The following is a 26762-nucleotide window of genomic DNA, read 5'->3' as shown; positions in this document are numbered from 1 at the left end:
ACGCTATATAGCAAATCCACCCGAGCCGGCGAGAGCGATAACGAAAGCCTGACCAAAGACATAACGGACATAACGAACTTTGAAAGTCCTAATGCCCGCGAATGCAGGGATGCAAAGCGACCCCATCGTTGACACTCCCTGGCAGTTTCGGATGTTGGGAGAGACGCATTGCGCCAACGTCCCCGATGCGGTAAGTGGCTAAGTCCGCGCCGGATCCGAGACTTGCCTAGATAGGTATAGAATGTAGATAGGGGACTACGCCCCGGAATCTAATTCCGAAAGGCCGCGCGCGATGCATGCTCCGGGGACGTGCTGGGGATTCGGTCGTGTGTTAGCGATGGGCTGGTTGAGAGGGAAGAGAGTATATAAGAAGGACAGGCAAGAACTCGATGTAATTCCCATTCTAAACCAACACTTTTCCTACAAATCTACAACACAACACAACCCAACACCACCACCACCACCACCACCACCAAAGAAAATGCCAAACCTCCTCGTCATCTTCGGCATAACCGGCCACCAAGGCACCTCGCTCGCCACAAAAATCCACACCCACCCCACCCTCTCCAAACAATACACCCTCCGCGGCCTGACCCGCGACCCAACCCAGCCCCGCGCCGCCGCCCTCTCCGCCCTCGGCATCCCCCTCTTCACCACCGACCCCACCTCCCCATCCTCCCTCGCCGCCGCCCTCGAAGGCGCCCACACAGTCTTCATCATGACATCCACGTCCTACGCCCCAGGCGGACATGCCGCCGAGCGCACGCTGGCCCTGCGCATCGTAGACGCGTGTGTTGCTGCGGGCGCACGGTTCCTCGTGTGGAGCGGGGTGCCGAGTCCGGCGGAGGTGTCGGGTGGGGCGGTGAGTGTGGAGGCGTGGGAGGTCAAGGCTGATGTGGGGCGGTATATACGTGGGCTGGAGAAGGAGGGGAAGGGGGTGCGCAGCGGGGTGTATGCGCCCGGGTATTATATGCAGAATATGGGTGGGTATGAGGCGGTGCGGGAGCGGGAGGGGGATGGGGTGTTGGTGGTTAGGGGGTATATTTGTGCGGAGACGAGGGTGCCGATGGTGGATGTGGCGGGGGATACGGGGGAGTTTGTGGGGGCGATGTTGGAGGTGTGGGCTGCGGGGGGGTGGTGGAGTGTTGCGGAGCGGGTGGAGGTTATGGGGAGGGTGCTTGGGCGGGAGGTTGTGTATGAGCGGGTGGGTCGGGAGGAGTGGTTGGCGGGGGTGCCGGGGGAGGTTGCGCGGGAGGGGATGGGGAATATGTATGATTATATTGAGCGGTATGGGTATTTTGGGCCGGATGGGGAGGAGCTGGTGAGGGAGAGTGCGAAGCTTGTTAAGGGGAAACTTACGTCGTTGGAGGAGTATCTTGTTAGGGAGCCTTTGAAGGTGTAGGGGTAGCACAGCATGTGCGAGGGATTAGATTGTTTTGTTAGGGGTAGATACATCCTCCGAATGTTGAAACAAGCCGTTGCCATCAGTAATATTCAAGCTGCGGGAGCGGTGGCACACCACCCAGCATGCCTCCTCCCATTATACCGCCCCCGACAAGACCCCCTTCGAGGAGGGAATATCTGACATGTTCGATGTCTTTGAGCAGCCGTCTCAGGCGAGACCTTCCAGGAACACCCCAGACGATGATGCTCCCAACAGCATCCGTGATTGCGTCTATCAGGTCGATAACCTCGTACGTATCGGTGTCCCCCGTGCCCAAGAAGTGCCGATGGATCTCGCCAAAGTAGGACTTGATGTAGGGGAACCACGGCTCGTGTTCCTGGCTGGTTATTAGCGTAGCGATTAGGAGGGTGTAAGAGCATGCATACAAAAGAGGGAAAGTCGCTATGCCAGACACTGCACCAGCTGCATCCGGCGTGGCATCGGAACGGGTGGCCGGACCGGCGCCTTTGACGCGGATACCCAATAGCGCGGTGGCCGGATCCATGGTGAGGGCAACGTCGCTGTACCACACAGCCGCAAGGTTCATAACGCATGGCTAGGGTTGTGGTTGAGATGGTAGAGAATTATGATGTAGATAAGATAAAATAGAAAGTATTGAAGAGGATGAAAAGAGCGAGGGCAAGCAGGAGCAGAGAGCAATTAACAAAAGAGCTTTATACCTCGAGTAATGCCCGAGCAGTGCCCAAGCACTGCCTCATGAACAACATCCCACTCACCGCATTCCAGAGCGTGGACGATGGTGCAACAAGGGCAAACCACGCAAATATAGTGAGACTCGTAAGACTTTGTGAGCTTTCATTGGAGCATATGCTCTAGAGTCTGGCAGGGCTTCAGACACCAGACCTAGAGCCATTCTGTTCGATGGACTAAGTAGTGGCAGCTAGGCTTGACAAACATTTCCAGGGAAAACGCGTGACGACTGGTGCTGCTCAAACTTGACCTGGTGATACAAGCGAGACAAGGCGGTCTGTTTTTGGAAAGGCAGCGATGATTGCTTCCAGTGTTCAACAATCATAGGAACAGTTGTATTACGGCCAGGAACCAATTGGACAATAACAGCCTGCTTCGATCACGCCCTCTTCGTGTCGGGCATTGTTGTTTCAAGCCTGCTCACATCGCATCAGTCGGGTTTGATTGACAGTGTGATGAACCAGTGCAACGTTTCTTGTCAGCCCGAGTGCTGGACTCAGTCTGAAAACTTCTAAGCCAGAGGCGCGGGATTGTATGTCCCGACGGACAGTTTCGGGCATAGATGATTATAAGTCTGTGGTGCTTTCGCGCTGTCCATCGGATTCCGCCTCCGTAAATGATGCCAAGGCCCGGAATAACGCCGGAAGTGCTTTGCTAGCGTGACACGGTCGCGCGCGCGTCGAAGAACGCGCTTGTCGTCCGTGCACCAGCCCATCTCATTACAATTCATCGCGCCTTCTACAGACTTCACACTCACACACCACACATCGAGACTTCCTCACACTGTACATTGCAAGAGTACTCGACATGTCTGCTTCAGTCCTCGGCAAGCGGACTCGCGCTTCTCTCGCATCGCCAGGTAAGCACAGCTGGCAAGTCTTGTTTTGGTGTAAATACTGACCAGAAGCGCTGCAGATTCAGGCGTAGCAACCTCGTCACAAGCAAAGAGACGAGCCAATTTCGTGATTCTTGACGACAATGAGAAGGAGAATCCATTTGTTACTCCATCGAAGCGACTGGGCGCCCGACATGTCGAATCAATGGACGTTGATGGGGAGGAGTTGCAGCCGCGTAAAAGCAAGCGCACTCGGGCTGGAACAGTACCTGCAAAGCATGGCACCCCAGAGAGCAGAGTACCTCTTTCTCCTACAAAGATCACGGACCTCTTTAAGACCTCGAAGAATGTCCCGGCCGACTCAAAGCCGGTGGACGACTTCAAGCTTCCTCAGACACCGCGGCACCGCGACGCGCGCCTAAAGAAGCCTGCGACAACACCACGCCATCGTGTTCTTGTCGCTGGCAAGCCGCTCACTCCTCGAACACCACATACTCCCAGTAATACGCGAAGCTCAGCAATCACAGTCTACAATGACGCGCGCCAGACCTTTGCGAAAGGCACCATGCCTACAGCACTTTTTGGACGCGAGAAGGAGCGCGCCGAGCTGGAACATTTCGTTGAATCGAGACTGCAGTCAACCTCCTCCGGATGTATCTATGTTTCTGGGCCCCCAGGAACCGGAAAAAGCGCGTTTGTTAGTGAGACCAGCAGAAAGCTTGAAGCTGGAGACGTACCAACTGCATACATCAATTGTATGAGCATGAAGAAGGCTGAAGATATTTATGGCAAGCTATTGGAAGAGCTCGTCACAGACTCCGAGGCCCTCGAAGGCCATGCAATTGACATCTTACGTCGACTCTTTTACGAGAAAAGTCAATCGTTCCTGGTAACACTGGATGAAGTCGATCACCTATTGGATCTTGACCTTGAGCTCCTCTATACCCTCTTCGAATGGGCTTTGGACGCGCAGTCGAGTCTTGTACTCGTAGGCATTGCCAACGCCCTCGACTTCACCGACAGATTCCTCCCGCGACTGAAGTCTCGAGGCTTGAAACCTCATCTGCTTCCATTTCTCCCATACACGGCTTCTCAGATTGCATCCGTCGTTACATCGAAGCTTAGGTCACTGGTGCCGGCCACCGCAAGTGATCCAAACTTTGTACCTTTCATTCATCCCACGGCTATCCAATTCCTCTCCAAGAAAGTCGCAGCGCAGTCTGGAGACCTGAGAAAGTCATTCGACATCTGCCGGCGAGCAATCGACCTGGTCGAGGCAGACACAAAAGACAAACAACTGAGAGCATCTGATTCTTCGATCTCACCTGGTGTGAGCCCTTCGAAGGCAGCGCTCATCGAGAACATGAACTTATCGTCTCCACCCACGGCTCGCTCTCCTTCGAAGTTCGGGAAGACTAAGGTGGCTGCCCAGTCAATGTCACATCTGACAATTGAGTCGGCCCCACGAGCTACTATCGCACACATGGCTCGCATCACAGCTGCAGTCTTCAGCAACGGTACTTCGCAGCGTCTACAGTCTCTTAATCTGCAGCAGAAGGCAGTTCTCTGCGCGCTCTCTGCTCTCGAGAAGAAGACTCAACACGTTGCCCCCGATGGTGTTGTTGCAACACCTTCGCGTAGGAATGCCTCAGCTCCGACTGTGAAATCTCTCTTCGACGCCTATACCGGGCTCTGCAAGCGAGACAATGTCTTGCATGCACTCACCAACACCGAGTTCAGGGACATTATCGGTAGCTTGGAGACGCTTTCTATGATAACTGCCGTAGAGGGCAAAGGCGGCTCTTTGTCTGTAGCGACCACTCCGAGCAGAAAGGGACGTGGAGGTGGCTTTGGAGGAAGTGTATTTAAAGACAGACGAATCGCGAGCAGTATTGGAAGCAAGGAGCTCGAGGCTTCGCTGAGTGGTGCTGGTAGTAGCATCTTGAAAGAGATTATGAGCGGAGAGGTACTATAGAGTGTTTTGTTACAGCATAGCGGCATTGCTTGGTGGTTCTTGTACGGATTAGCGTTTTGATATTGCCACAGCATCGCTTTTGGAGTTACTGTTTGAGAGAGTCAGACGACTAGGTATTATTGATGGACGAACAAGGCAACCCAAATGTGATAGAGTATAATGACACAAATTGTACACTGCCAATATTATCAGCTTCATTGTGATTCTAGACCTTTGGAATACGGAACTGGAGAGTCAGCCACACGGCTCCAGGACTGGTCAATTGGCGCGATATTGATCTCGATGCCCACCATAACTATCAGAGTGGGGTTCCCGCCAATGAAGATACACTACAGGCGCTGCACTGCCCCGCCATGGACTGCTCTGTTTCTTTATTCCTGTCCTGTGGCAGACTAGACTTGGGTGAAAAAACAAAGTCCCGATATCTGCCAAGCTGTCCGGCCATGAATCGAGCCATTCAATCCGACGAGTTGAGCATTACCTGTTGTTGTTGTTGACACCCCCGGCTTTGTCCGTGCCATCCGATACGTCATACTAGCCCGCAACTATGCGCCTTCCATTCCAGGGTTCCAAACGACAGCTCATCGCGTGCTGGAGCTTACCCTGGAAATAGGTACATAAAAGATGCCTGCCCTGGTCACTTTCAAGCTCTCAATTCTTCCCTCTCTCATCCACAAACCTATCCTACTTTCCAACAAACCATTAGTGAGTCTCGCTATACCGAAGCGCGACCTCGTGAGGACATGTACTGATATGCACAGCAGGTCTTTCTCAATACTACCCCTCATCATGGACTTTGTCAAGAACTTCACCGGCGGTGACAACAACAATAACAATAACAATAACAACAACCAAAACAACCAGCAGAACAATGAGCAGTTCAACCAGCAGCAGGGAGGACAGCAGAAGGAAGAAGGTGGCTTCTTGAGCGGTATCACCAACAAGCTGAACAGCGCCGCTGGTGGGGGCAAGGAGAGCGAGAAGAATGAGGACTACCTTGACAAGGGTAAGTGTTTTCCATATATGGGTCTACAGCGCCTCCGTCCTGCAAGCATTACTAACTGAATCCAGGTGTCGACTACGTTCAAGAGAAGTTTCTCGGCAAAGGTCCCCAAGACAACGAGTCTGCTGCTGAGCAGTTCACCGACGAGCAGATTTCCGATCAGATCAGGAAGCAATACAAGGCCGCTACTGGATCAGACTTCCCTATCCCAGACAAGGAGACCTAGATGTTGCGGTCAGCTGCTTCTGGATTTACGATTGCAATGGGAATGATCCTGGTTGATCAGTAGGGTATCATTGGTCTAGACACATAATGTGAACAAGTCGAAATGAGCAAGACTGTCCTACTTGTCTGGTGAAGCTATTTCCACTATTTACTTTGCAGCAAATCTCCTAGCGCATGGATAAGAGTACGTGTCATCCTCTCGATAATGACCTTCCCACCAGTTGCATCCATGACATGTCGTCCGGCTCCCCAGCCAAAAGGCACAAGAAGTCGTCTTCTGTCATGTGCATCGATAACAATGATTGAATCTAAAGGTGCTTGCCCGCCGCCCATCGGCTGGAGAACGCCGAGTTTCAGGAAGTGATTGAAATCGGAGCCAAGTCCCGGCTTTAAGGGGATTTGGTGCTCTCCGTTTCCAAGTATGCTGTGCGCCGGATCTTTTACCAGCGCACATGATCCGATATATGTCGGTAGAACATCTCTGCAACCCGTTAACAAGGTTCTGACTTTGAACGCGAGACACGTACATTAACATATCGTAATGCACTCGCAGCTTCTCCACGATACAAATGATTCTAATGCCCCTATTCTCCTTTGGCGAAAAGATAGTTGACGTATCCACGGTCCACGCGTCACTCGGCGCTATCAATTCTACTTCATCTACTTCGCTTGTCACCTTGTTCCTCTTGGGCTGTTCTGCTCCAGGCGTCGATGCGCTGAAGCCGACCTGCCGAGCATCACGTTCAGGCGAGCTAGATGATCGTTTCCGGCGTGCGGACATGACGGGGATTGGACGGCGAGTCGCGTTACGCCTAGCGGTGTTGATGAAAGCTGAACAGCGAGTCGGTTTTCATATCGCTGGAGTCTGGAGGGAACACGTGTTTGCGGAGTCCAAGAACCCCAAAGACTTGCCACACGATGCTAATAATATGCAAAAGCAGGTTCCATTCGGGTTTCAAACTAGTCGGGGAACTGGGATATTGTTATGATGGATCCTGGAAGATCCAAAGTGGAGAAGGGCCAGCTCCATCCATGCATGCCTTAGGCATCAATCATTGGTCAAACCCCCCAGGCTGTTGCAACCTTCAAGCTCCAGCAAACGTCAATGTGCTCTGCTGTCGATAACACAATATGCTTCTTTGTGACTTTGCGAGTTTGTATCATACGCGACGGCGATGACCGCACCCTCTCGCCCTCGCAGCCTCCTCAACCAGGTCTGGAATGGCTCGATACCGCTGGAGATCAGGCTGGCCAGCGAAGAATGCCGCACATATGACCAGTCGGACCCGTATCTTGTAAGCAACCCTCAGCAATAGAGCCGCTGTATATGCTGCTTTATCTGTATGGTCTTGGCTAGTTGGCTGACTCTTACACGCCAGATACAATGTCCCCGCGTCTCATACTGGCCGTTCCTCCTCCCGCGCATCCACAGCTTCTTCGCAACATCTCTCATCAACCCTGAAGTGTCGTTCAGCGACGGCTGGCTCTCGTTCGAAGATGTCCCCCTGAAATGGCAGTATCCCATGGGCCTACTGTACGACCTGTACGCCGGCACCGAGCCCTTCAGACCAGACACCTCAGCACCCGCAGCAGCAACACCCACACCCGAAGAATCCAACGAAGCAGAACAAAGTGGCGCCCTCCCACGACCCGGCAGTAGCAGCAGCAGCACCCAGCCCTGGAAGCTCGTCCTCCACTTCACAGACTGGCCACAGGAGCATCTCGTCCAGCTCGACGACCAAGGCAAGCACATGCAAGACGCCTACATCAACGCCGTCAAAGAAGCCGACTTCCTCCGCAACGGCAGCGCAAAAGTCGTCATGTCGCTCTCCAAACAGGACTCCACCACCCTCTACTCTGCCGTCCAGGATCACAGTCTGCAGTCTTACTACCCCATCTACCAGAAATTCCTCAAACCCCCGGGCGGGCCCGCGCTCAGGCATGTTCCTCTCAAATTATACATGCCATCTACTTCCACATCAGCCACATCCACATCCACAGCCGTCGCCGCTGCTGCGTCGTCGTCGACAGATGAGCCTGCTCCGCCGACTGCTGCGGGTATGCTGCGTATAGTGCAGACGCTCGTCACGCCGCTTGCGCCTGGAGGCCGCGCGCAGAATACCCTGGGTGCGGTGCTGAATACCGTGCTTCCGGCGCTGTTTCCGAGTCGGAGGCGTAATCTGCTTGCGGAGCCGGTGCTGCATGGTGCGGTTGTGCCGTTGGCGGCGCCGGTGGAGGAGTTGCTCAAGGAGGCGGCGTATGCGGATGGCTGGCTGCATGTTGTTGTTAGTATGATGGGTTGAGGGGCTGATGGATGAGGGGGAAGGATAGAAATGCTTTGGTAGAAGCCTTTGTCATAGTCTTTTGATCGAGAGCATACCTCCATTGATCTTGCTCGTGGAATCGACGATCTGAAGGAGAGAATCGAATCTTCTTAGACTTTTCAAGAAGAGGCTGGTTCATATCACGGTATTGAATGAAAGGCCTCTTGGTCTATTCCTCTATTCCTCCTTGCTCTACGCAGACATCAAAGCTGTTTTTCTGCGAAGGAAGTTTACGAGATAAGTGAGATACCGTCACGAGATAGGATGAATCGGAAATAGAATAACCATCGATTTTTGCAAACTGAAACTAATGTAGGCACCCATTGAGCATCAAACCCCTCGCCCCTCAAAACGGCCTCGTCCGCTCCCCCTTCCACAGCCCAAACGCCTCCCCCGTCTCCCCAACCCACTCCCTAACCCCATTCACCACCGCCTTCGCCATCCCCGCATTCCCACTCCCATTCCCCTTCAAACCCACTCTCTTCTTCCTCTCCGCCGCGTCCAGTCCCACGGGCTCCTGCCCCGCACTAGCAAACGAGCTGCCCACCCCAGTCGCATACTCGGACCCCATCGACGGCAACACATTCTCCCCGGCGGACAGCGAGACGAAGAGCGCAAAGGGCACAAGCCAGACGCACAGCCCGAAATAGGACGCAATCTCGGTGAAGGTCGGGATGGTGTAGTCGCGGCCGCCGGTGTAGTAGCCTGGGTAGGCCGGGGGCGGGCGCGAGGGCGGGGCGGAGAAGTGGCGGAACCAGAGGTAGTGGTTTGTTAGGACGAGGGCTGGTGGGTTATATGCGTATTAGCCATACGTACATACATACATACATACATTTCAGGGAGAGAAAGGGTGGAAAAAGGTATGGAATGTGAGGGGAGGGGAGGAGTAGCTACGCACCACACGAGACGAGGAAGATGGGATCGGTCAGCTTGACGACGGGGAAGCGGCGGAGGTTCTGCGCGTAGACGACGTGCGAGGCGATGCTGAAGATGCTGAGCAGGAAGGGGAAGCGGTCGACGAGGAGGAGGATGGTTTGGATCGCGATGACGACGTAGATCATCTTGTTGAGCAGCTTCTTCGCGAGGACGGTGTGCTCCTCGACGAGCTCGGAGAGGTAGTAGAGGCCAGACGCTATGTGTTTGCACGAATATTAGTTGGGGTTCTTGGTCTGCGTCTTGTTGTTGCTTGCTTGGATATATCCATATATCCATGGGCTGCCGTGGATATGTGCCTACTTACCAATGGCCAAGGTCAAGAAACCGAAGCCCAGAATCAGGCCGATGATGCCCAGAAGTGGCAATACCCACATCTTGGAAGCGGCAGTGTGTGTGATTGAGGATAGGACAAAGGGAAGAGCTTGCGCAATCTGGGGGGTATTGAAGCTTGATGAGGTTGACGTCGCCTGTATATGAATCCCCCATCCATGCTAGTGGTGCGCTGTGATTGGCCGCGGATTTAAAGGTCCAGAAAAGCCCACCAAAAAGTCCTTTCCCCGCCCAAAAAGTTCACGATCGCGACCGCAAACACCACATCCTTCTCTCCACCACCTTGCGCGCTCTCTACACGACACGACAACCAGAATACACTCAATCGCATATACCCACACCTAGCAGTCAACACCTCCCAACACTTCCACCATGTCGCGCCCCGAGGACATACTGTAAGTTCCACACACACAAATCCCCGCACACCCCCGAAGCCCACACAACCATTTCTCTACACCTTCCCATCACACTCCCTCCAAAACACCCTCCTAACCAACCCCCCCAAACAGACCCCCAGACCTCTTCTACAACGACACCGAATCCGCCAAATACACCACCTCCTCGCGCATCCAGCACATCCAAGCCAGCATGACGCACCGCGCCCTCGACCTCCTCGACCTGCGCCACCCCTCCCTCATCCTCGACATCGGCTGCGGCTCCGGCCTATCCGGCAGCATCCTCTCCGCCGAAGCCCCGCCGCACACCTGGATCGGGCTCGACATCTCGGCGTCGATGCTAGCAGTCGCGCTGGAGCGCGACGTCGAGGGCGACCTCTTCCTCGCGGACGCCGGGCAGGGCGTGCCGTTCCGGCCGGGCACGTTCGATGCCGCGATCAGTATTAGTGCGCTGCAGTGGCTGTGTAATGTGGAGAGTAGTGAGGAGAGTGCGGGGGGTCGGTTGAAGCGGTTTTTCGATGGGTTGTATGCGAGTTTGCGGCGTGGGGGCAGGGCGGTGTGTCAGTTTTATCCGAAGAATGAGGTGCAGAGGGGTATGGTTAGTCAGGCGGCTATTAGGGCTGGGTTTGGGGCTGGGCTGCTGATTGATGATGAGGGGACGAAGGGTGCGAAGACGTATCTGGTGTTGACGGTTGGGGGCGGGGATTTGAATGGTGGGGATATTACGGGTGTGGTTAGTGGGATGGAAGGTGTGGATGTGGATGATTCGCGGCGGAGAGCACAAGGGAGAGACCGTTCGAAACGGGGAGTCGTGGAGAAGAAGGGGAGCAAGGGGTGGATCATGAGGAAAAAGGAGCAGATGGAGGCCAAGGGCAAGGTAGTGAAGCCGAACTCGAAATACACCGGCCGGAAAAGGAATATTGCTTTCTGAGGTGGGCTTTCCAGCATCATGGGATCAGGTCACATTGCATTATGAGCATGGCGTCTGGAGTTTGGGAAAGATCCAAAGGTCTAAATGCATCACGCTATGTACGGCGCTATGTACGGCCTAGAAATACATCAGTCACATCGATCATCGCTTCCTTCCGTCGTGAACCTAAAACAAAGGGGACCATCTAATCTGAAAATGCTGATAAATCTATGCGGACGCCTCCATCTTGTCAAGGACAGCTCGAGTAAATTGGTGGGTGGTGGCCTCGCCGCCCATGTCACGCGTCCTGTGCTTGCCCTCGCCAATCACGTCGTACACAGCCTTGGAGATGCGGTTGGCATGGTCATCGAGCCCGATGTGGCGCAGTAGCATGGAGCCGGAGAGGATAAGAGCTGTAGGGTTGGCCTGGTCCTTGCCCTTGATATCTAGACCGACGTGGCGGCATCCAGGCTCGAACACGGCGACATCGCGACCCATGTTGCAGCCGGGGACAACACCTGCACCACCAACCAGACCAGCACCAATGTTCGAGAGAATACCTCCGTAAAGGTTGGGCATGACCATGACATCGAACTGTTGTGGCCTGGACACACACTGCATGGAAGCGTTGTCGACAATCATGTCGTTGGTTTCCAGTGTCGGGTAATCCTCAGCAACCTTCTTGAAAGTGTTTCTGAACAGACCGTCGGCAAGCTTCATGATGTTTGCCTTGTGGATACAAGTGACCTTCTTGCGGTTGTTGGCGAGCGAGAAAGCGAAGGCGAATTTGGCGATGCGCTCCGACTTGGCCCGGGTGATGATCTTGAGAGACTCGACAACACCGTTGACCGACTGGTGCTCCAAGCCCGAGTACTCACCCTCAGTATTCTCACGAATAATGCAAAGATCGACATCTTTGTGGCGGGTCTCGTAACCAGGAATGTTCTTGATAAGGACGATTGAGGCATAGATGTCAAGCTCTTGGCGGAGCGCGACATTGAAGGACTGGTGACCGGATCGTTCGACTGGTGTGTGGAGAATACCCTTCAGGCCAAGCTTGTTACGCTTCAATGAAGCAATTGATTCCCTGAAGAGCTCTTCAGAGTGTTTGTTACCAGTCTCCATACCAGAGACGTCCACCTGTTCCCACTCTATTGGTACATTGTCGGCCTTGAAGATCTCCTTGACCGATTCAGACACTTCGGCACCGATACCATCGCCTGACACACTTCTTAGTTTCTATAGATTGGCCGCGAGCTTGGAGGCATACCGGGAATGAGGGTGACGGTGTACTTTCCGCCGAACTTGGTCGGCTTGAAGATGTCTGATGAGAGTGTCGCCAGCGCTGATTATCCAGTCAATTCGCGTTCGGTAAGATTCTGCAATGTCTGCCAATGCAACGACTCACATCTCGTAGCTGTGGAAGGTCCAGCGAGACATCGTGGAGCGACAGCTGATCCTCGCAAAGCTTTAACGGCCTAAACCACGCAAGTGGGTTAGCTACGGCGGGGCTTGATAGTCATGATGGAGGTGGAATTGAGGTCGCACTAACCTGCTGGCCTCCAACGAAGCTTCGTGAGAACATCTTGGGCCGTAGTGAAGAGGATACGGTGATCGTTGGTGCAGGAGAAGAGGGAAGATTGCGCAGCGTTAAACGGGCGAGGTATGGAAACGGCTTGGCAGCCGTAAAAGCTAGCACTCGGCCGGCGGCAACCGCGACGGCAACCGATCCAGGCAAATATCAAACTTGTCTTCACCCTACAATTTGTAGCAGACTGATGGTATGACTACGGGCTAGACCTAGAGCTGCAGATACTAAGTCAATTTCTAGTGCTCAGCTTCATCCTGTACCAACAGACACTTGATGCTCGATATCTCCTTTGAAGGCCTAAAGAGGGACCAAGAGCCCTCAAGCGAGGTCGGGCCGAGTCAATACTAACCCTTTTCTTCTACCAAACTCTCTGGCGTGTCATCTTTGTCAATACATCTCGTTGTAGGCTACAATGTATCAATCCATACGCTCTTCAGGAGTTCGCCCTGTACTCATCGGATGTTCTACTTGGATGTCAACAGCGAATCGTAATCAAATGTTTACAAGCGACATGTTCTCTGGCTAGTCCCGTCTCTTCCAGTCAGATCATCTACGTGATGTAAAGATCCATTACAACATCGACACGCTCTTCTAGTATGGAGAGACTTAGAATGGAACCTCTGACTGGGAAGGAAGTAAAGGCTACGGAGGTACATGAAGCAACATCGCGTTTCCTGGTAGAATGTCGAGTAGGCAATGGTCGGCCATACAGAACTGACTTTGAAGGATTTAGCTCAAGAGACATGACAGGTTGTAGGTCCGCTTTGACGATCGCATGCTCATACACGGAGCTCTTTGGTATTCAAGGTGTAAGTAGTCGAATTCTATTATGTATTATGCGTGTACGTGTAACTCTTTTGGTTTGTAAATCAACGACGCCGCTTTATGCATTCAGACTCCGAGACAGACGATGGACACCACGTTTGATTGCTCTACCAATTGACCAGATCATTTGCCTTTATCCTGACCTGGAGTGGTGCATTAGACATGGACTCCATTGAATGAGAAGAGGAGAACGGTTGCCTTACCATACATCGCTTCGTGAAACTTCTTCGACGCCGCAGATTGCTGTGTATTCATGTCAGTCACAGCACCCAGAGACGACTGTTCGTGTTTTGGGGTATCATGTCTGTGAGGATGACATACAGGAGCTGTCTTTTGGTCTGCCAGGTTCTCTTTGAAGTTCTTGGATGAAACGCCTGAGCCTCCACGGAGGTAAGTCAACAGAGCTCAAGTATGACCAAATGCAGTTTCACGCACCTCCGCCTCCACCCTGGGTTTCGTGAGGTGGTGTGATGTGATCCTTGTCTCCAAGCTTAGTAGCAACTGCAGGTAGATGCGTTGGGGTGCCTCCTCCTTTGGTATAAGCGTCTTCGATTCGCTTTACACCGGCTGTGCGAGCAGGATTGTAATTGGAGGTGATATAGTAGGCACCGAGTGATGCACCGACAGCGATGGCGATGTTACGTGGACGCAAAAGTGCTCGAGACATGGCTGGGAGAAAGGAGATTAATTGATTGAGAGGAAACAGAGAGGGAAAGGCTGTGCTGAGGGAAGCAATGCAAATATCAGTTTGTATCTTGCAATCCGGATTGGGTATTGGAGGAGAGAAGAAACGAGATGGGATGGGAGTTTACAGCAGTTTCACTCAGGACGAAAGATGTCGGTATCATCTCCGAAAATGTCGTCATGTTCCCCAAGGCAGGCACAGACAACTAAAGTTTGCATCCGCGTTTGGATTCTGGGGCAAAACAGCCCGCGAGAGGCGCCGATTGTGAATGTAAACGTCACCATTATTAAGGCATCATCATCACAGACACTCGTTCGCACTAGAACCGAGAGGGACGTTAGCATGGATCGACAGCCCCGATGGAGCCGCAGTCATAGGGCTGAGTAGCGCGTTTCACCGCCGGAAAATCTCGCGGTTGGACCCCCAAAGCGCCCAGGCCAGGGGGAAGCGCGTTACGTTGCCGCCAAAGAAAAGTATCGCTTGGCACATTGGCACATACACCACATACACTGGCATCTTCTCATCTCAAGCTTACATTTCTTCGTTCTGGGTTCTTGCGAGTCATTGTTCCGCTGCGCACTGTTGCGGCTGGTATCAAGCATCCCACCTACAATATCAGCTATTCTCAGCTGTATGTCGAGCACGAAGACTCCTGCTGTGTGGCCAGACTGGTAGAAAGGAGAAGGCTGCTGCGTCCATCATCAATATGGACGGCGATCCGGCTGTCGACCCTATCCTAGACACATTCAGTTTGTGGCTTCCTCTCCCATATCGCGTCGCTATAATCAGTGTGTTTGGCATCTGGGCCTGGGGTGCCAATCTGCACTACCTCTCTCTCGTCAAAATCGTATGCTTGCTCCCGTGAGCCGCCATCGTCGCGAACACAGTGCTAACTCAAGCTGTCTTTCAGGACGTACCATCTTTAATACGATATCCCGCGCGAACGCATAGTCATCAGCCTCGACACCATGTCTCAACATATAGACTCGCCACCCTGCTCAGCATTCCGCTGGCCATCTCCCTCCTCCTTTTCTGGGTCCTCACGCGGGGCCACGCCAATCTCGTAGAGCAATACTCGCTGCTTCCAAATCTATACCTAATCGTAGTAATACTTGTGTTTGCCCTTCCGCTTCCGTCTGTATCGCCATCTGGCCGGTCGCGATTCCTCCTCACCCTCCGACGCATAAGCATAGGTGGCATCGCGGAAGCAGATAATGGAAAATTTGGAGATATTCTGATGGCTGATGCGCTCACGAGCTACGCAAAAGTTATGGGTGATCTTTTCGTCGCGCTTTGCATGTTTGTCAGTGGAAAGGGCAGCAGTACAAGCCGACCAGACCGAACTTGCGGAGGCGCGTTCCTCGTCCCATTCATTATCAGCATACCGAGTTTAATACGACTACGACAATGTTTGATTGAGTATTTGAGAGTTAGAAGAGCGAATAAGCCATCAGGTAGCATTGGTGCCGCTGGGTGGGGAGGGCAGCATTTGGCCAACGCGCTGAAATATTCCACCGCGTTTCCAGTCATCATATTGAGTGCCATGCAAAGAGGCTATGACCCTGCAACCTTTCACATGAGCGAGAAAGGACTTTTTCGGCTGTGGTAGGATCATTTGACAATCTTGGTGAGCTGTCAACTAACAAGACGTTGCCTAGGCTCCTGGCCGTGTTTATCAATTCTTTCTATTCCTTTTACTGGGATGTTGCCAAGGATTGGGACCTCACCCTTTTCTCAAAGGAGCGCGACAACCCGGAACATCCATTCGGGTTGCGACGCCATCGATACTTTTATGCGAAAGAGCTGTATTACAGTGTGATTATCATGGACCTTATGCTGCGATGTACATGGAGTTTCAAGCTCAGTCCGCATCTGGATCACTTTAACGACTTAGAAGGCGGCATATTCTTGATGGAAGCCTTGGAAGTCTTCAGGCGATGGGTGTGGATATTCTTCAGAGTTGAGACGGAATGGGGTAAGTGAGCAGAGAACGGGTTGCACGAGCAGTGGCTAACAGAGATATAGTGCGAAACAATCGCGGCCCTGCACCAGACGATATCCTTTTGGGCGATTATGATACCAACAAGTACGACAGCGATTGAATGTACATGCGTGATATAGATTTTAGAGACAGGACGGTACGCATAATTAATAGACACGACCTGAATACTCACTGTCTGCCCAAGTACCTCGTAGACTCAAAGCTCGAGCTGCGTGAATTTACCCCACAGTGGGGCAGCTTGCCCAAGTATCGCGACTTTTCGCGACGCATGAAAAAAAACCCAAACCTCTGACCACTACCACCACTTTTCACAAACACAAAACCAGAAAAGGCACAATCGATTCTCACACACACATCAATCTCTCACTCAACTCTGCAATCCTCCGCACATCCCCCTCGCAAAAATCCAATCCCAATGTCCACCTCCACCCCAACAACCCCCAAAACCCTCCTCACAGTCCTCATCTCCGGCAACGGCACAAACCTCCAAGCCCTCATCGACGCCTGCGCATCCCCCTCCTCCGTCCTCTCAAACTGCACAATCACCCACGTCGTCTCCAACCGCAAAGCCGCATACGGCCTCGTCCGCGCCCAAACCGCCGGCATCCCAACAACATACCACAACCTCGTCCCCTACACCCGCAAACACCTCGCCGCCATCCCAACTCCCAAACCCAACGACGACACCACACCCACAGACCCCGAAAAAACAACCCAAATCGAAGCCGCAAAAGCCTCCGCCCGCGCAGCCTACGACGCCGACCTCGCCCACCTCCTCCTGCACCCCCCCACCCCACCAGCAACAAAACCCCACCTCATAATCTGCGCAGGCTGGATGCACGTCCTCACCCCCTCCTTCCTCGACCCCATCGCCGCCGCCGGCATAGACGTCATAAACCTGCACCCTGCGCTGCCAGGCGCGTATAACGGCGCGAACGCGATTGCGCGGGCGTATGCGGATTGGCGGGCGGGGAAAGTGGACAGGACGGGGGTGATGGTGCATCGGGTTGTGCGGGAGGTGGATATGGGGCTGCCGTTGGTGGTTAGGGAGGTTGGGTTTGTGGAGGGGGATGGGGATGAGCGGGGGGAGGGGGGCTTGGAGAGGGTGGAGGAGAGGGTGCATGCGGTTGAGTGGGGGGTTATTGTTGAGGGGACGGCGGTTGCGGTGAGGGAGTTTTGGGCGCGGAGGGGGAGGGGGGAAGGAGAAGGGAAGGGGGAGAGGGAGAGGGAGGAGGTGTGATTGGGGTGCAGTGCGGAGATAAGGAGAGATAGATGGTAGATTTGTCACATGAGAGGGGAGCACAGAGAAGAACCAAAGGCAGTTGTGTAGATGGAGGAAGATCTAGAATATTGCTTCAAAGGCTTCTTCCTCGTAATCTTGCATTCAACAATGCTGCGCTCTATCCTAACACGGGGCTCCCTCAAATATCGTCTTTCCCATGTCGATGACGCCGACGCCGACGACGACAACAACAACAACAACAACAACAACAACAACAACAACGACGACCAAGGCCAGGTCGTCGCTTCACAACCTGTACAGGCTCTGTGCCTCTACGAATCAATACCAACTTTAAAAAAAAATAACCTCTCCAGACGCCGTACCGTGCTCATACTACAGCTGCTCCCGAGAGCATAATAAGAATCTCGCTAATCCCAGAACTGTCTTATGCCGAACAGAACAATCATGTGTGTGTGTTTGTGTGTGTGACCGCAAATGAAACCAACCGTGTCGATATATGTACAAAATGCGCCTCTACTGGCGAGCCATCTGAGCGTGCTGCATTCCAGGGCTCTGCTGTATTTGCTGCTGCTGCTGCTGTTGCTGCTGCTGCTGCTGTTGTTGTTGTTGTTGCTGCTGTTGAGGGTTCTGCGGTGTCGCGCTACGGCTCACAGGATTGACAGCACCCATGCTCGGGCTGCTCCCTTGAGTCTGTGACTGGCCGTTCGCGTTGTTCCGAATCATGTTCTGGATGTAGGCCTGTTGATTAAACTGCTGGGCATTCGACGGTGAGGCGCTTCCCATCATCGTTCCGTTGCTCATCGTTCCAGGGCTTTGATACGCATTGTTGCCCGCGGCAGCATGCACGGCCTGTTGTCGTTGGAATTGTTGCTGTTGTCGAAGGCGAGATGTAAGCTCCTCGTTTGCCTTCGAATGTATTTGCTCCGCTGTCCAGTCCGGATGAGCCTGGCGAAGGCGATTCGTCACCTGCTGAATCACTGGTACATTTCCACTTGACAGAGGACGGCCTCCGTTGACCTGTGGAGCCATCTGTGGAGACCCGGACATTCTCGCAATACCGGCCATAGAAGCATTGCCATTGGCGCTTGCGGCCCCATTGACGTTACCCTGTTTAGATGTCATGGTAGCGATGTTGGCCACCATGTTTGGTGTGTTCTGAAGAGCCATGTTCGTTCCGGCGCGATGCGCACTCGCAAGATTGTTGGGATTGTTAAGCTGCTGTTGCTGCGCCTGCGCCTGTGCCTGTTGCTGTTGCATCTGGTACTGTTGCTGCTGAGTGGTGCTGAATTGACGATGTGGCATGTGTTGACGAAGGTGCTCCTGATTGGGCATTCTTTGGTGCGACGGCATTTGCATTTGAGCCTGGGGCATGCCGTTCAAGCTCATATTCATACCGGCCGTGTTCGATCCATTGGCCATATTACCCTGCATGACAGCTTGTTGACCTCCCTGGGGACGATTTTGCATTGAAGCGGCGTTAGCGATTTGCGAAGTGGGGCCAGCGTTAGTGTTGGACGCCCCATTTGCATTGGCCAGGGTGGCGGCCACCCGCATTTGAGCGTTTGCGTTGCCTTGAGCTGCGCGAGCGGCGTTGAGGTTAGCCTGTTGCTGGGAGAAGTCAGTGAAGTTCGGCCCAAGTACGAAACAGTAAGGAAACTTACACGTTGCATCATCATCGCTTGCTGCTGGGCTAGCCTCATTTGCTCTCGCTTCTCTGCCTGTATTTCGCGTTCATGCTTCAACCGACTGAATTCCGCCGGGGTGTGGACAGTTGTCTTGGGTGGCTGAGGCTCGTGTGCCTTTCTCATCGCAGCGGCTTTGGCAGCCTCGGCTGCTTTGTGTGCTATAGATTCGCGTTTTCGTGCAAGCTTCCTCATCGCATCGACCATTGAAATGTGCCTGTTCTCCTTTCTTCGCTCAACTCTGAAAGGTTGGATGCGCCGTCGTGGCGTCAAAGTAGGTGCAGGTTGGCCTTGTTGTTGTAGTTGCGCCTGTTGCAGCTGGAGAGTATTGCTGTTGATGCGCTGAGCTTCTTCTTGTCGTGATGCCCAAGTACGGAAGTACTGCGTTCTAGACATCTCAGTCGGTAGGCCGTCTAACTGTTGCCAACGCTCGAAACATTCCCACGGGGTTCGCCGTTCCGTGCCAGATGTGAAGAGTGATGGGATTGATAACTCGGAGCTCACCAAAGACCAATTGAATTGATACTCCTTCACCAGAGAACGCAGCTTCTGATCTTCATCCCAGTGCCACTGCGAAGGTGTGCGCGACGCCAGGAAAGGCACCGTGGGCATAGGAAATTCTGATGGTGGTCGGAAGACGGAATTTGAGTGTACGCGGTCTCGCACATGTTTGTTCTCGTAGTTGAACAGCGCCACATCCGTCTTCTCTGGCGCCAGGTCGTCCCGGTGCAGTCGTCGTCCCGGTGTCGAGGGTCTTGAGTGCTCCGGTGTGGGTCGTTTACTCGGATAGTCACTAATGTTGTCCTCTTGCTCGTACTCATAGCGACTTCGTTTACGTGGAGGGCCATGGGATCTGCTGATGATCTTTCCTGTGACGTACTTGGAGACGGCTAGGATCGTAGGTTCTACTGGACCATACTCTACCTGATGGAGTATTGCCATATGATCGTATTCGGGTATTTCGCGGAGGAGGCGTTCATTTGCGGGAGTTTCCTTCATGTGTAGCACGACATTGTCGAATCCCAGGTCGAATAGCATCGCTGGATTGACGTACGAATCCGGCGTCATTGGTCTGTCATCATCGCCCAGAGACTCAGGACCTCTCGAGGCAACCAGGTCGGGAGTTGGCGCATCTGCCATCGGATCTTGATCCATCTCACGTGCCATATTACCTCTCGCCCTGGACGACAGCTTGACCTGCAATGAAGCGCGTTGCTCATCGGTACTTGCGACAAAGTGAGCACACCATGTAGCTAAGGCTCTCGCTGTGGCTTGCTTCCATTTACGCTCCTCCCTGAAGTCAGTGCGCATCCACATCATTTGAGCAAGGAGAAAGTCATCATGCGTGATAGGGCGCGCTGGCTCAGGTGGCTTCTCCATCTGACGTAACGACCATTTGTTGGCATTTTGAAGCTGGTATACCCTCTTGAGAATCTTGTAGTCCTGGGTATCGCGGTTGACTGCAGAAAAGTTGGAGGTGGTCACCGACTTATTTGCTTTGTACACAAGTTGTTCAAGCGGTGTGGATCTTGGTGCCATGTGAGCTTGATGTGTGAACAGGCCATGCAGATAGTCTTTTCCGTCGTCCAGCGAGGCCCCTTTCAAAGAGGCATAGTCGTCACTGTACATTTGCGTCATGTTCTCGTAATGATCCGCATCTTTACGAGGGAAGATGACCATAGACTGTCGCCTCTTCTGCGGCTTCGATGGTTGATGTTCTGGATCACATTTCCGTTTCCGTGAATTTGTAGGATTCAGCGGAGCTAGAGCACCAGAGTCCGGAGTGAGGGCAACCTGGCCATTCGCAGGTTCTTGGGGTTGCGCTTGTGATACGACTGGTACTGGTATTATTCCATTCAGTCGATCGAGGTCCTTCGTAACAACGGAGTTAGTCGCGTCTGGCATATCGAGATCTGGCGGCGGAGTGGGTTGTTTCCTGATTTCGAAGCCTATATCCGTGCTCCGGTGCGCCGATGGTAAACACTGGCCAGGCTTCCCTGACTGTGGCTGATCGTCCACGGCTTCTGTACCTCCAAATTGCTCGCCATGAGGGTGTTGCTGGTCCGAGGGTGTCAATGGTGCAGATGAGTGAAGAACTTGCTGGTGTTCTTTTGATGGGAGCAAGGACAAAGGCTCTTCTGGTGGTAGATCCTTCTGTGGGGCGTGATTCGACGTTTGGTGAAGTATTGCATGGCTGTCTGCGCTGAAAGACTCTTGCTCGGGACTGGTATCCGGCGATTGCTGGGCAGGACGAGGCGTATGGGTGGAATAAGGACCTACCGTCGAGGACGGAGAAGATGCCAGGTCGGCATGATTCGTTGCTAGCAAGACATGACGGTCATCGTCCTTGCGATCCTTCTCGCAAGGTTGGGTTGGTATTTGAAGACTGTCTCGCACTCTATCGTCTTGAGCAGCTGCGATAGGACGCACGATTTCTGATTCGCTTGCAGGCTCCTGCTGAAGCGTTGGAGGGTCTGCTCTCTGGGTGCTGGCTTGCTCAACATGATCACGAGAGGCCTCAACAGTCGCATCTGGGCGCACAGAAGAGTCCTGAGTTGGTTCACTGACAGGTAAGATTTCCTTGCTCGAAGGACCTTTGGAAGCTGCATTTGGGTTGGTAGTCGGGGATACGGGTCGTGTAAGAGATGCAGCTGGAAGAGAGGATCCAGACTTGGTAAATGGCGCAACTGGATCGACGGCGACGGCTTTACTGTTGGAATCTATCTCATGAGGCAATGAATCAGAGTCGGTCGCACGGGGAAGTTTGCGAGCTTCTGCGGATTGTAGGACAGACAACAACGGGTAGTTGTATAAGTTTTCATTGAAGATTCGACCTCTATGCATGAATTAGTACAGACACTTACCCAAACAGGATTGCGGACGTGTTCAAACAAAAGCATCATGCTTTGCAATGAACAGACATACTTGTTGATATCGACAGAGTCGAGAAAACGTGACTCGTCGTCGCCAGGTTGGGGGAGCGGCGCGTTGAGGTTGGAGTGCGGCGATTCTAGCGGGTCCCGCGCTTCAGAGACGGCCGTAAAGACGTCGTAGAACTCGCGCAGCTTGCCGTGCCTCCAAGCTTCCACATGTCTGCATGGAATATCAGCACCAACACAACGAAACAAACAATTCTGAGCGATTTTTTGTTTTCGCATCGTCAAGCGCATTCGAACGATGCGCGGAATGGGAATAACAGACGAGCTACTCACGCTATCTGGCTTTTCCTCGCCCTGGATAGTTCATCGCGACTTCGTTCTAGTAACATATGAGAAGCTCACCACTCTGAACACATCCGTCATTCGGTCAGACGGCGAAGTGAGCGATGAGCGAGAGCAGATTTATAGAGCGTGGGTGGAGTGTTGATGGCTGGATGATGAAAACGCGGTTGCAAAAGATGAAGCTCAGTACGGATCGCAGCACCAGAGTATGCGAGTTCCAGGATTGCAGTTAGCAGTAACAGTCAGTAATAATAATATTAGCTGAGGCGCTCTCGGGGGGGGGTTTAGTGGTAGCTGGTATGAGCGATAGCGGTAGCGGTATGGCTGCTACCGTGGAGTTAATAGACAGCGGTATCAGCGGTACTGTGACAAGCGATAAACCGGTCACTAGTGAGCGGTATTGGTGGTAGCCCAATAGCCCGCTAATTAATCAACTGATTGTCAAGGCAAACATTTCCAAGTAAGGCATCAACCACGTGACTCTCCTTTCTCACCGGCCGGTTCCAGCGTTTTCAGCTCCAACTCCACCCGCATCCGCGACGCGCTTATTCGCGTTTGTACGCTAGCCGATTCCATTCTAGCGTGATCATCAGCTATTCCGTCCCAATGTAGCCTAGTGCATTCAGAAAAAAAGTTGCCCAGGTGCTAATAGCTACAGACTTTCTGATATTCACTTTGCTGTCACGCAACTCAACGCGGTACGCACCACAATACGACTACAGGCTACACTCACTTTCAGCATTCAGAGGTACAGTAGTATTGTGTGCGTGTGTCTGGAGCGGACATTGATTTCCCTTTACACAACCAGCTGAAGATTCACCCATGGCCAAACGAAAACGAGAGGCTGTCAAGGAGCCTCCAGTCAAGTCAATCAAGAAGAATGGTGTTCTGAAAGCACCAATACCATCAGCTGCAGAGCATGTTGATCCTAATGCCTCCTCGTCATCACAAGAAACTGCTTCCATACAAATCGTGCTTGGATCATATGAGCGCGCTCTGCATGGCTTTACCGCTTCGATACCAACCACACCCAAGAAAAACAGCTCCGAACCACAGGCCAACTTTCTAGACACGTTTCTCTTCAATGCTCACACCTCATCTGTCCGATGTCTCGCCATATCACCGCCATTTGGCTCCGACGATTCCAAAGTCATTCTGGCCAGTGGAAGTACTGACGAACGGATCAACCTCTACCAGCTATCTACCTCGCCTCCAGCGCCTCAGGACGGACCGTCATTACCCTCCCTCTCCGGCATCTCGACTGCTGAGAACCCGAAGAATCGCGAGCTCGGATCGCTTCTCCACCATTCCTCCAGTATCACGGCTCTCTACTTCCCCACCAAGTCAAAGCTTCTATCCGCATCAGAAGACAACACCGTAGCCATCGCGCAGAGAACGCAGGACTGGACAGTAATGTCCACGATCAAGGCACCCATCCCGAAAGCAGTCGGCCGGCCCAGCGGAGACACCCTGGCCCCCGGCGAAGTCCCCGCCGGCGTCAACGACTTTGCCGTGCATCCCAGCATGAAGCTCATGATCACCGTCGGCAAAGGCGAGAAGTGCATGCGTCTATGGAACCTCCTGACCACCAAGAAAGCCGGCGTGCTGAACTTCAGCCGCGAGCTCCTCCAACAGGTCGGCGAAGGAAAGCATTCCAGCGGCGAGGGCCGCAAAATCGCATGGGACACCGATGGCGAGGAGTACACAATCTCCTTTGAGCGCGGTGCGGTGGTATATGGACTCGTATGCATACTCCTCCATGCTCCTCCATCTCTCGTTCATCACACTGACACTCACACAGGACTCCAAACCACGCGCCGTCATCATTCCCGCTCCGCGAACGAAGATTCACCAAATCCACTATGTTCCAGGTACCACAGCACCCCTCCTCGCCGTCTCGACGGAGGACGGCAGAATCGTCTTTTACGCAACGCAGGTGTCCGCGCCTGAAGACGATACCGACAAGAACACCAACAACAACACCACCAACGACGACGACGACGACGACGCGAAACTACCGGAATGTCGCCCTGTAGCGGAACTAGGCGGGCGCGCAGCCGGCATCGCAGGACGAATCAAGGACTTTGAGATCATCAGCCACGACACGGGCTCCAGCGCTGGTGAAGCGAGGAGCTATTCGGTCATCGCGGGCAGCAGTGATGGCGCGGTGCGAATCTGGAGCGTGGGCAGGAAGGAACTGGATGCGAAGATCTCGGGGGGTGGTGAGGTGGAGACTGCGGAGGCGAATGGGGAGGATCCGGGGGATGAGGAGGAGGCTGGGGAGGAGGGCGTGGGCATGGGCGTGGGCGTGCTTGTTGGGACCTATGAGACTGGGCACCGGATTACATGCCTCAAGGCATTTCTCATGACGGGCCGGTCGGCTGAGGCGGGAGGTCAAGCGGTGGATGTTGTCGACGATGATGCTCCTGGAGACGAGAGCAGTGTTAGCGAGTAAGTAGGTTCCCCATACTCCATACTCTCGTCACGGGATCATTCCATTCCATTCCATTCATTCTACATGTGCAAAACACTCCGCTACTACACCACCCCCTCACGCACCCCAAACAACATCAATCCTCTCCCCCACAACCCTCGCATTAAACCACTCCAACACCCTCACCCTCTCCCCCACCGCCCTCGCCCCCTCCAACACCCCCCGTCTCACCACCCGCTCCACCCCCAAATACAACTCCACCCCCGCCAGATTCCGCGCCACACACGCCCGACCCCCCCTCCCAAACGCAACACTATCCCGCCCCATCATCTCCGCATTCCCACCGCCGCCGCCGTCTCCAAGCCACCGCTCCGGCCAAAACCGCTCCGGATCCCCAAACGTCCGCGCATTCATATGCAGCGCATGTGCTCCGATCCCGACAATCGAGCCGGCAGGGAGGAAGTGTCCGCTCGGAAGCGTCACGCCTCCGACCGGTACGACGCGCGGTAGACGTGTGGGATTCGCCATGCTGATGCGTAGACCCTCTTTTACGACGGCGGAGAGATACGGGAGGGCCATGAGATCGGCACCCTCATCGTCATCGTCATCATCGGGCATAGCAAGCACCTCGGCGCGCAACCGCGCATACACGGCCGGATTCCGCACGAGGTGAAATACGATGGTAGCGAGATTCATGCCTGTCGAGTCCGTGCCCGCGAAGATGAGATCCTTGCATTGGGCTGCGGCTTCGGCGGGCGAGATACCTGCGCGTAGAAGGCGGGCTTGGTACGTGTTTCCTTCTTCTTCTTCTTCTTCTTCTTCTTCCTCTTCTTCTTCTCCGGCTTCGGACTGAGGGTCGGAACCGGATGGTTTGGCAGTGTTGGCTCCGGCGGCGTCCGCGACAATGGAGGCGGCGTAGGCGTCGACGTCTGCGATGCTGGCGTGGATTTGGGGCGTGAAGGAGGTGTGTGCGGCGAGGGACTCGGCGAGGTGGAAGAGGGGGGGCGGGAGGTTGAAGAAGCGGCCGAAGGCGACGAAGGCGTTTACGAAGGCGTCGGCGGTGAAGGAGGGGTCTGGGGTGTCTTGGGGTGCGGACAGGAGTTCGTCGAGGGCGCCGTAGCGGCGGCCGAAGAGGTAGGCGGAGAGGGAGTCGAGGGCGAGGGCGCGGGCGGAGCAGAGGATGTTGATGCGGCGGGGCGAAGAGGAGGAGGAGGAGGAGGAGGAGGAGGAGGAGTGTTTCGCGGATTCGAGGACGTCGGCCCATTGGGATGCGGCGGCTTTGAGGGTGTGCCAGCCGTGTTTGCGGATGGAAGATGTGGAGAACATGGGCAGGACGGCTTTGGCGCGGAGGGCGCGGTGGTCCATGTCGAGGGCGGAGAAGAGGGTTGGGTGGCCTTCGATGTGGAAGTTTGTGTAGCTGGAGATGGATTGTTAATTGAGGGAGATCTTGGGACAGGGGTTGTTCGGACGTACTTCTCGGACTTCTTGAAGCCGCCTTTCGATATGTATATCGGTGCCAGGGCAGCGCCGTCTGAGACCGAGACTTCATTTGGAGCGATGCGAATCACGGGGCCTCGTTTCTCATGTTCTGCCGTCAGTGTGCTCGCCTCGATTCCTCTGTATGTGAGGATCCACAGCGGGACTGGGAATAGTTTTGCTAGGAAGGGACCTGGGATGTGGGCAAGTGGATGCAAGTAAAGTGAATAGCCAATGTAGAGTACCGGGAGGAGGAAGATGATTGCATATGACAATGTTCCGGGAATTGCACCTTCGAAGAGAGCATACAGTGCCATGGTTGTTCCTAGTACGACAGGGGAAACACAAGCAACGAACTGAATCTTGCAGTAATTATAATAGGAAAAAAAAATTTGGTGAGTCTTACAAGATACTGAAGTTATGACTCGTCCATCCATTGCGGCAGTTTTTAAGGTCCGGTAAGCGGCGAGCCGTCCCATCCGATCCGTGGCCGGGATTGGTCCTGCAAGCCACAG

At 53.8% G+C, this 26762-nt stretch overlaps 15 protein-coding genes across 15 annotated transcripts; 8 read left to right on the top strand and 7 right to left on the bottom strand.

The window, feature by feature from the left end:
• Positions 1-91: 91 nt before the first annotated feature.
• Positions 92-1402, top strand: EJ05DRAFT_537580 (NAD(P)-binding protein; the record flags this gene model as incomplete). The annotated part of the gene is made up of 2 exons (XM_033749394.1): positions 92-190; positions 248-1402. 2 exons carry the CDS (start codon positions 92-94, stop codon positions 1400-1402), a joined length of 1254 nt encoding a protein of 417 aa, XP_033601731.1.
• Positions 1403-1484: 82 nt separating this feature from the next.
• EJ05DRAFT_499693 (uncharacterized protein) lies at positions 1485-1991 on the bottom strand (the record flags this gene model as incomplete). The annotated part of the gene is made up of 2 exons (XM_033746886.1): positions 1485-1785; positions 1831-1991. The coding sequence occupies 2 exons, from the start codon at positions 1989-1991 to the stop codon at positions 1485-1487; spliced, it is 462 nt and encodes a 153-aa protein (XP_033601730.1).
• Positions 1992-2895: 904 nt separating this feature from the next.
• EJ05DRAFT_475498 (cell division control protein Cdc6) lies at positions 2896-5131 on the top strand. The gene is made up of 2 exons (XM_033743815.1): positions 2896-3014; positions 3071-5131. The coding sequence occupies exons 1-2, from the start codon at positions 2963-2965 to the stop codon at positions 4963-4965; spliced, it is 1947 nt and encodes a 648-aa protein (XP_033601729.1). The 5' UTR covers positions 2896-2962; the 3' UTR covers positions 4966-5131.
• Positions 5132-5754: 623 nt separating this feature from the next.
• On the top strand, positions 5755-6194 carry EJ05DRAFT_485315 (uncharacterized protein; the record flags this gene model as incomplete). The annotated part of the gene is made up of 2 exons (XM_033745438.1): positions 5755-5971; positions 6037-6194. 2 exons carry the CDS (start codon positions 5755-5757, stop codon positions 6192-6194), a joined length of 375 nt encoding a protein of 124 aa, XP_033601728.1.
• Positions 6195-6337: 143 nt separating this feature from the next.
• Positions 6338-6974, bottom strand: EJ05DRAFT_499690 (uncharacterized protein; the record flags this gene model as incomplete). Its single annotated transcript, XM_033746885.1, has 2 exons — positions 6338-6674; positions 6727-6974. 2 exons carry the CDS (start codon positions 6972-6974, stop codon positions 6338-6340), a joined length of 585 nt encoding a protein of 194 aa, XP_033601727.1.
• Positions 6975-7160: 186 nt separating this feature from the next.
• On the top strand, positions 7161-8818 carry EJ05DRAFT_340243 (autophagy protein 5). Its single transcript, XM_033740912.1, has 2 exons — positions 7161-7488; positions 7573-8818. Exons 1-2 carry the CDS (start codon positions 7369-7371, stop codon positions 8494-8496), a joined length of 1044 nt encoding a protein of 347 aa, XP_033601726.1. The 5' UTR covers positions 7161-7368; the 3' UTR covers positions 8497-8818.
• Positions 8819-8863: 45 nt separating this feature from the next.
• On the bottom strand, positions 8864-9656 carry EJ05DRAFT_437908 (DUF396 doamin protein; the record flags this gene model as incomplete). The annotated part of the gene is made up of 2 exons (XM_033741808.1): positions 8864-9300; positions 9416-9656. Coding segments are annotated over 2 exons (678 nt in total), but the record flags the coding sequence as incomplete, so codon positions are not given.
• A 370-nt stretch (positions 9657-10026) lies between these two features.
• On the top strand, positions 10027-11292 carry EJ05DRAFT_340193 (methyltransferase). The gene is made up of 2 exons (XM_033740911.1): positions 10027-10178; positions 10293-11292. The coding sequence occupies exons 1-2, from the start codon at positions 10156-10158 to the stop codon at positions 11107-11109; spliced, it is 840 nt and encodes a 279-aa protein (XP_033601724.1). The 5' UTR covers positions 10027-10155; the 3' UTR covers positions 11110-11292.
• Positions 11031-12705, bottom strand: EJ05DRAFT_475494 (isocitrate dehydrogenase, NAD-dependent). The gene is made up of 4 exons (XM_033743814.1): positions 12641-12705; positions 12497-12566; positions 12359-12433; positions 11031-12308 (listed from the first exon to the last, which is right to left on the bottom strand). The coding sequence occupies exons 1-4, from the start codon at positions 12671-12673 to the stop codon at positions 11317-11319; spliced, it is 1170 nt and encodes a 389-aa protein (XP_033601723.1). The 5' UTR covers positions 12674-12705; the 3' UTR covers positions 11031-11316.
• Positions 12706-13627: 922 nt separating this feature from the next.
• Positions 13628-14171, bottom strand: EJ05DRAFT_499685 (uncharacterized protein; the record flags this gene model as incomplete). The annotated part of the gene is made up of 4 exons (XM_033746884.1): positions 13628-13647; positions 13708-13747; positions 13826-13884; positions 13940-14171. 4 exons carry the CDS (start codon positions 14169-14171, stop codon positions 13628-13630), a joined length of 351 nt encoding a protein of 116 aa, XP_033601722.1.
• Positions 14172-14655: 484 nt separating this feature from the next.
• Positions 14656-16431, top strand: EJ05DRAFT_475491 (EXS-domain-containing protein). The gene is made up of 4 exons (XM_033743813.1): positions 14656-15036; positions 15100-15794; positions 15848-16164; positions 16215-16431. The coding sequence occupies exons 1-4, from the start codon at positions 14896-14898 to the stop codon at positions 16289-16291; spliced, it is 1230 nt and encodes a 409-aa protein (XP_033601721.1). The 5' UTR covers positions 14656-14895; the 3' UTR covers positions 16292-16431.
• EJ05DRAFT_340069 (Formyltransferase) lies at positions 16428-17670 on the top strand. Its single transcript, XM_033740910.1, has 2 exons — positions 16428-17242; positions 17426-17670. The coding sequence occupies exons 1-2, from the start codon at positions 16607-16609 to the stop codon at positions 17429-17431; spliced, it is 642 nt and encodes a 213-aa protein (XP_033601720.1). The 5' UTR covers positions 16428-16606; the 3' UTR covers positions 17432-17670.
• A 218-nt stretch (positions 17671-17888) lies between these two features.
• EJ05DRAFT_340060 (uncharacterized protein) lies at positions 17889-22475 on the bottom strand. The gene is made up of 4 exons (XM_033740909.1): positions 22329-22475; positions 22042-22209; positions 19096-21952; positions 17889-19042 (listed from the first exon to the last, which is right to left on the bottom strand). Exons 1-4 carry the CDS (start codon positions 22382-22384, stop codon positions 17948-17950), a joined length of 4176 nt encoding a protein of 1391 aa, XP_033601719.1. The 5' UTR covers positions 22385-22475; the 3' UTR covers positions 17889-17947.
• A 530-nt stretch (positions 22476-23005) lies between these two features.
• EJ05DRAFT_475489 (WD40 repeat-like protein) lies at positions 23006-24971 on the top strand. The gene is made up of 2 exons (XM_033743812.1): positions 23006-24080; positions 24139-24971. The coding sequence occupies exons 1-2, from the start codon at positions 23160-23162 to the stop codon at positions 24790-24792; spliced, it is 1575 nt and encodes a 524-aa protein (XP_033601718.1). The 5' UTR covers positions 23006-23159; the 3' UTR covers positions 24793-24971.
• On the bottom strand, positions 24889-26564 carry EJ05DRAFT_485305 (cytochrome P450; the record flags this gene model as incomplete). The annotated part of the gene is made up of 2 exons (XM_033745436.1): positions 24889-26188; positions 26245-26564. The coding sequence occupies 2 exons, from the start codon at positions 26562-26564 to the stop codon at positions 24889-24891; spliced, it is 1620 nt and encodes a 539-aa protein (XP_033601717.1).
• Positions 26565-26762: the final 198 nt, after the last annotated feature.

This window comes from Pseudovirgaria hyperparasitica (assembly GCF_010093815.1).
Source record: "Pseudovirgaria hyperparasitica strain CBS 121739 unplaced genomic scaffold EJ05scaffold_6, whole genome shotgun sequence".
NCBI lineage: Eukaryota > Fungi > Ascomycota > Dothideomycetes > Acrospermales > Acrospermaceae > Pseudovirgaria > Pseudovirgaria hyperparasitica.
Note: the sequence above shows the minus strand (reverse complement) of the source record. Positions and strands in the feature narration are given on the sequence as shown.

Bases quoted from the DNA above. Each gene is read 5' to 3' on its own strand.
- EJ05DRAFT_475494 (XM_033743814.1), bottom strand. From the start codon at position 12,673: ATGTTCTCACGAAGCTTCGTTGGAGGCCAGCAG. The intron at 12,567-12,640 runs GTTAGTGCGACC...TGCGTGGTTTAG, and splicing joins GCTTCGTTGGAGGCCAGCAG to GCCGTTAAAGCTTTGCGAGG. The intron at 12,434-12,496 runs GTGAGTCGTTGC...CTGGATAATCAG, and splicing joins ACCTTCCACAGCTACGAGAT to CGCTGGCGACACTCTCATCA.
- EJ05DRAFT_340243 (XM_033740912.1), top strand. From the start codon at position 7,369: ATGACCGCACCCTCTCGCCCTCGCAGCCTCCTCAACCAGGTCTGGAAT. The intron at 7,489-7,572 runs GTAAGCAACCCT...CTTACACGCCAG, and splicing joins ACCAGTCGGACCCGTATCTT to ATACAATGTCCCCGCGTCTC.
- EJ05DRAFT_340193 (XM_033740911.1), top strand. From the start codon at position 10,156: ATGTCGCGCCCCGAGGACATACT. The intron at 10,179-10,292 runs GTAAGTTCCACA...CCCCCCAAACAG, and splicing joins TCGCGCCCCGAGGACATACT to ACCCCCAGACCTCTTCTACA.
- EJ05DRAFT_340060 (XM_033740909.1), bottom strand. From the start codon at position 22,384: ATGTTACTAGAACGAAGTCGCGATGAACTATCCAGGGCGAGGAAAAGC. The intron at 22,210-22,328 runs GTGAGTAGCTCG...TATTCCATGCAG, and splicing joins GCGAGGAAAAGCCAGATAGC to ACATGTGGAAGCTTGGAGGC. The intron at 21,953-22,041 runs GTATGTCTGTTC...ATTCATGCATAG, and splicing joins GACTCTGTCGATATCAACAA to AGGTCGAATCTTCAATGAAA.
- EJ05DRAFT_475498 (XM_033743815.1), top strand. From the start codon at position 2,963: ATGTCTGCTTCAGTCCTCGGCAAGCGGACTCGCGCTTCTCTCGCATCG. The intron at 3,015-3,070 runs GTAAGCACAGCT...GAAGCGCTGCAG, and splicing joins CGCTTCTCTCGCATCGCCAG to ATTCAGGCGTAGCAACCTCG.
- EJ05DRAFT_340069 (XM_033740910.1), top strand. From the start codon at position 16,607: ATGTCCACCTCCACCCCAACAACCCCCAAAACCCTCCTCACAGTCCTC.
- EJ05DRAFT_475491 (XM_033743813.1), top strand. From the start codon at position 14,896: ATGGACGGCGATCCGGCTGTCGACCCTATCCTAGACACATTCAGTTTG. The intron at 15,037-15,099 runs GTATGCTTGCTC...GCTGTCTTTCAG, and splicing joins ACCTCTCTCTCGTCAAAATC to GACGTACCATCTTTAATACG. The intron at 16,165-16,214 runs GTAAGTGAGCAG...ACAGAGATATAG, and splicing joins CAGAGTTGAGACGGAATGGG to TGCGAAACAATCGCGGCCCT.
- EJ05DRAFT_475489 (XM_033743812.1), top strand. From the start codon at position 23,160: ATGGCCAAACGAAAACGAGAGGCTGTCAAGGAGCCTCCAGTCAAGTCA. The intron at 24,081-24,138 runs GTATGCATACTC...ACACTCACACAG, and splicing joins GTGCGGTGGTATATGGACTC to GACTCCAAACCACGCGCCGT.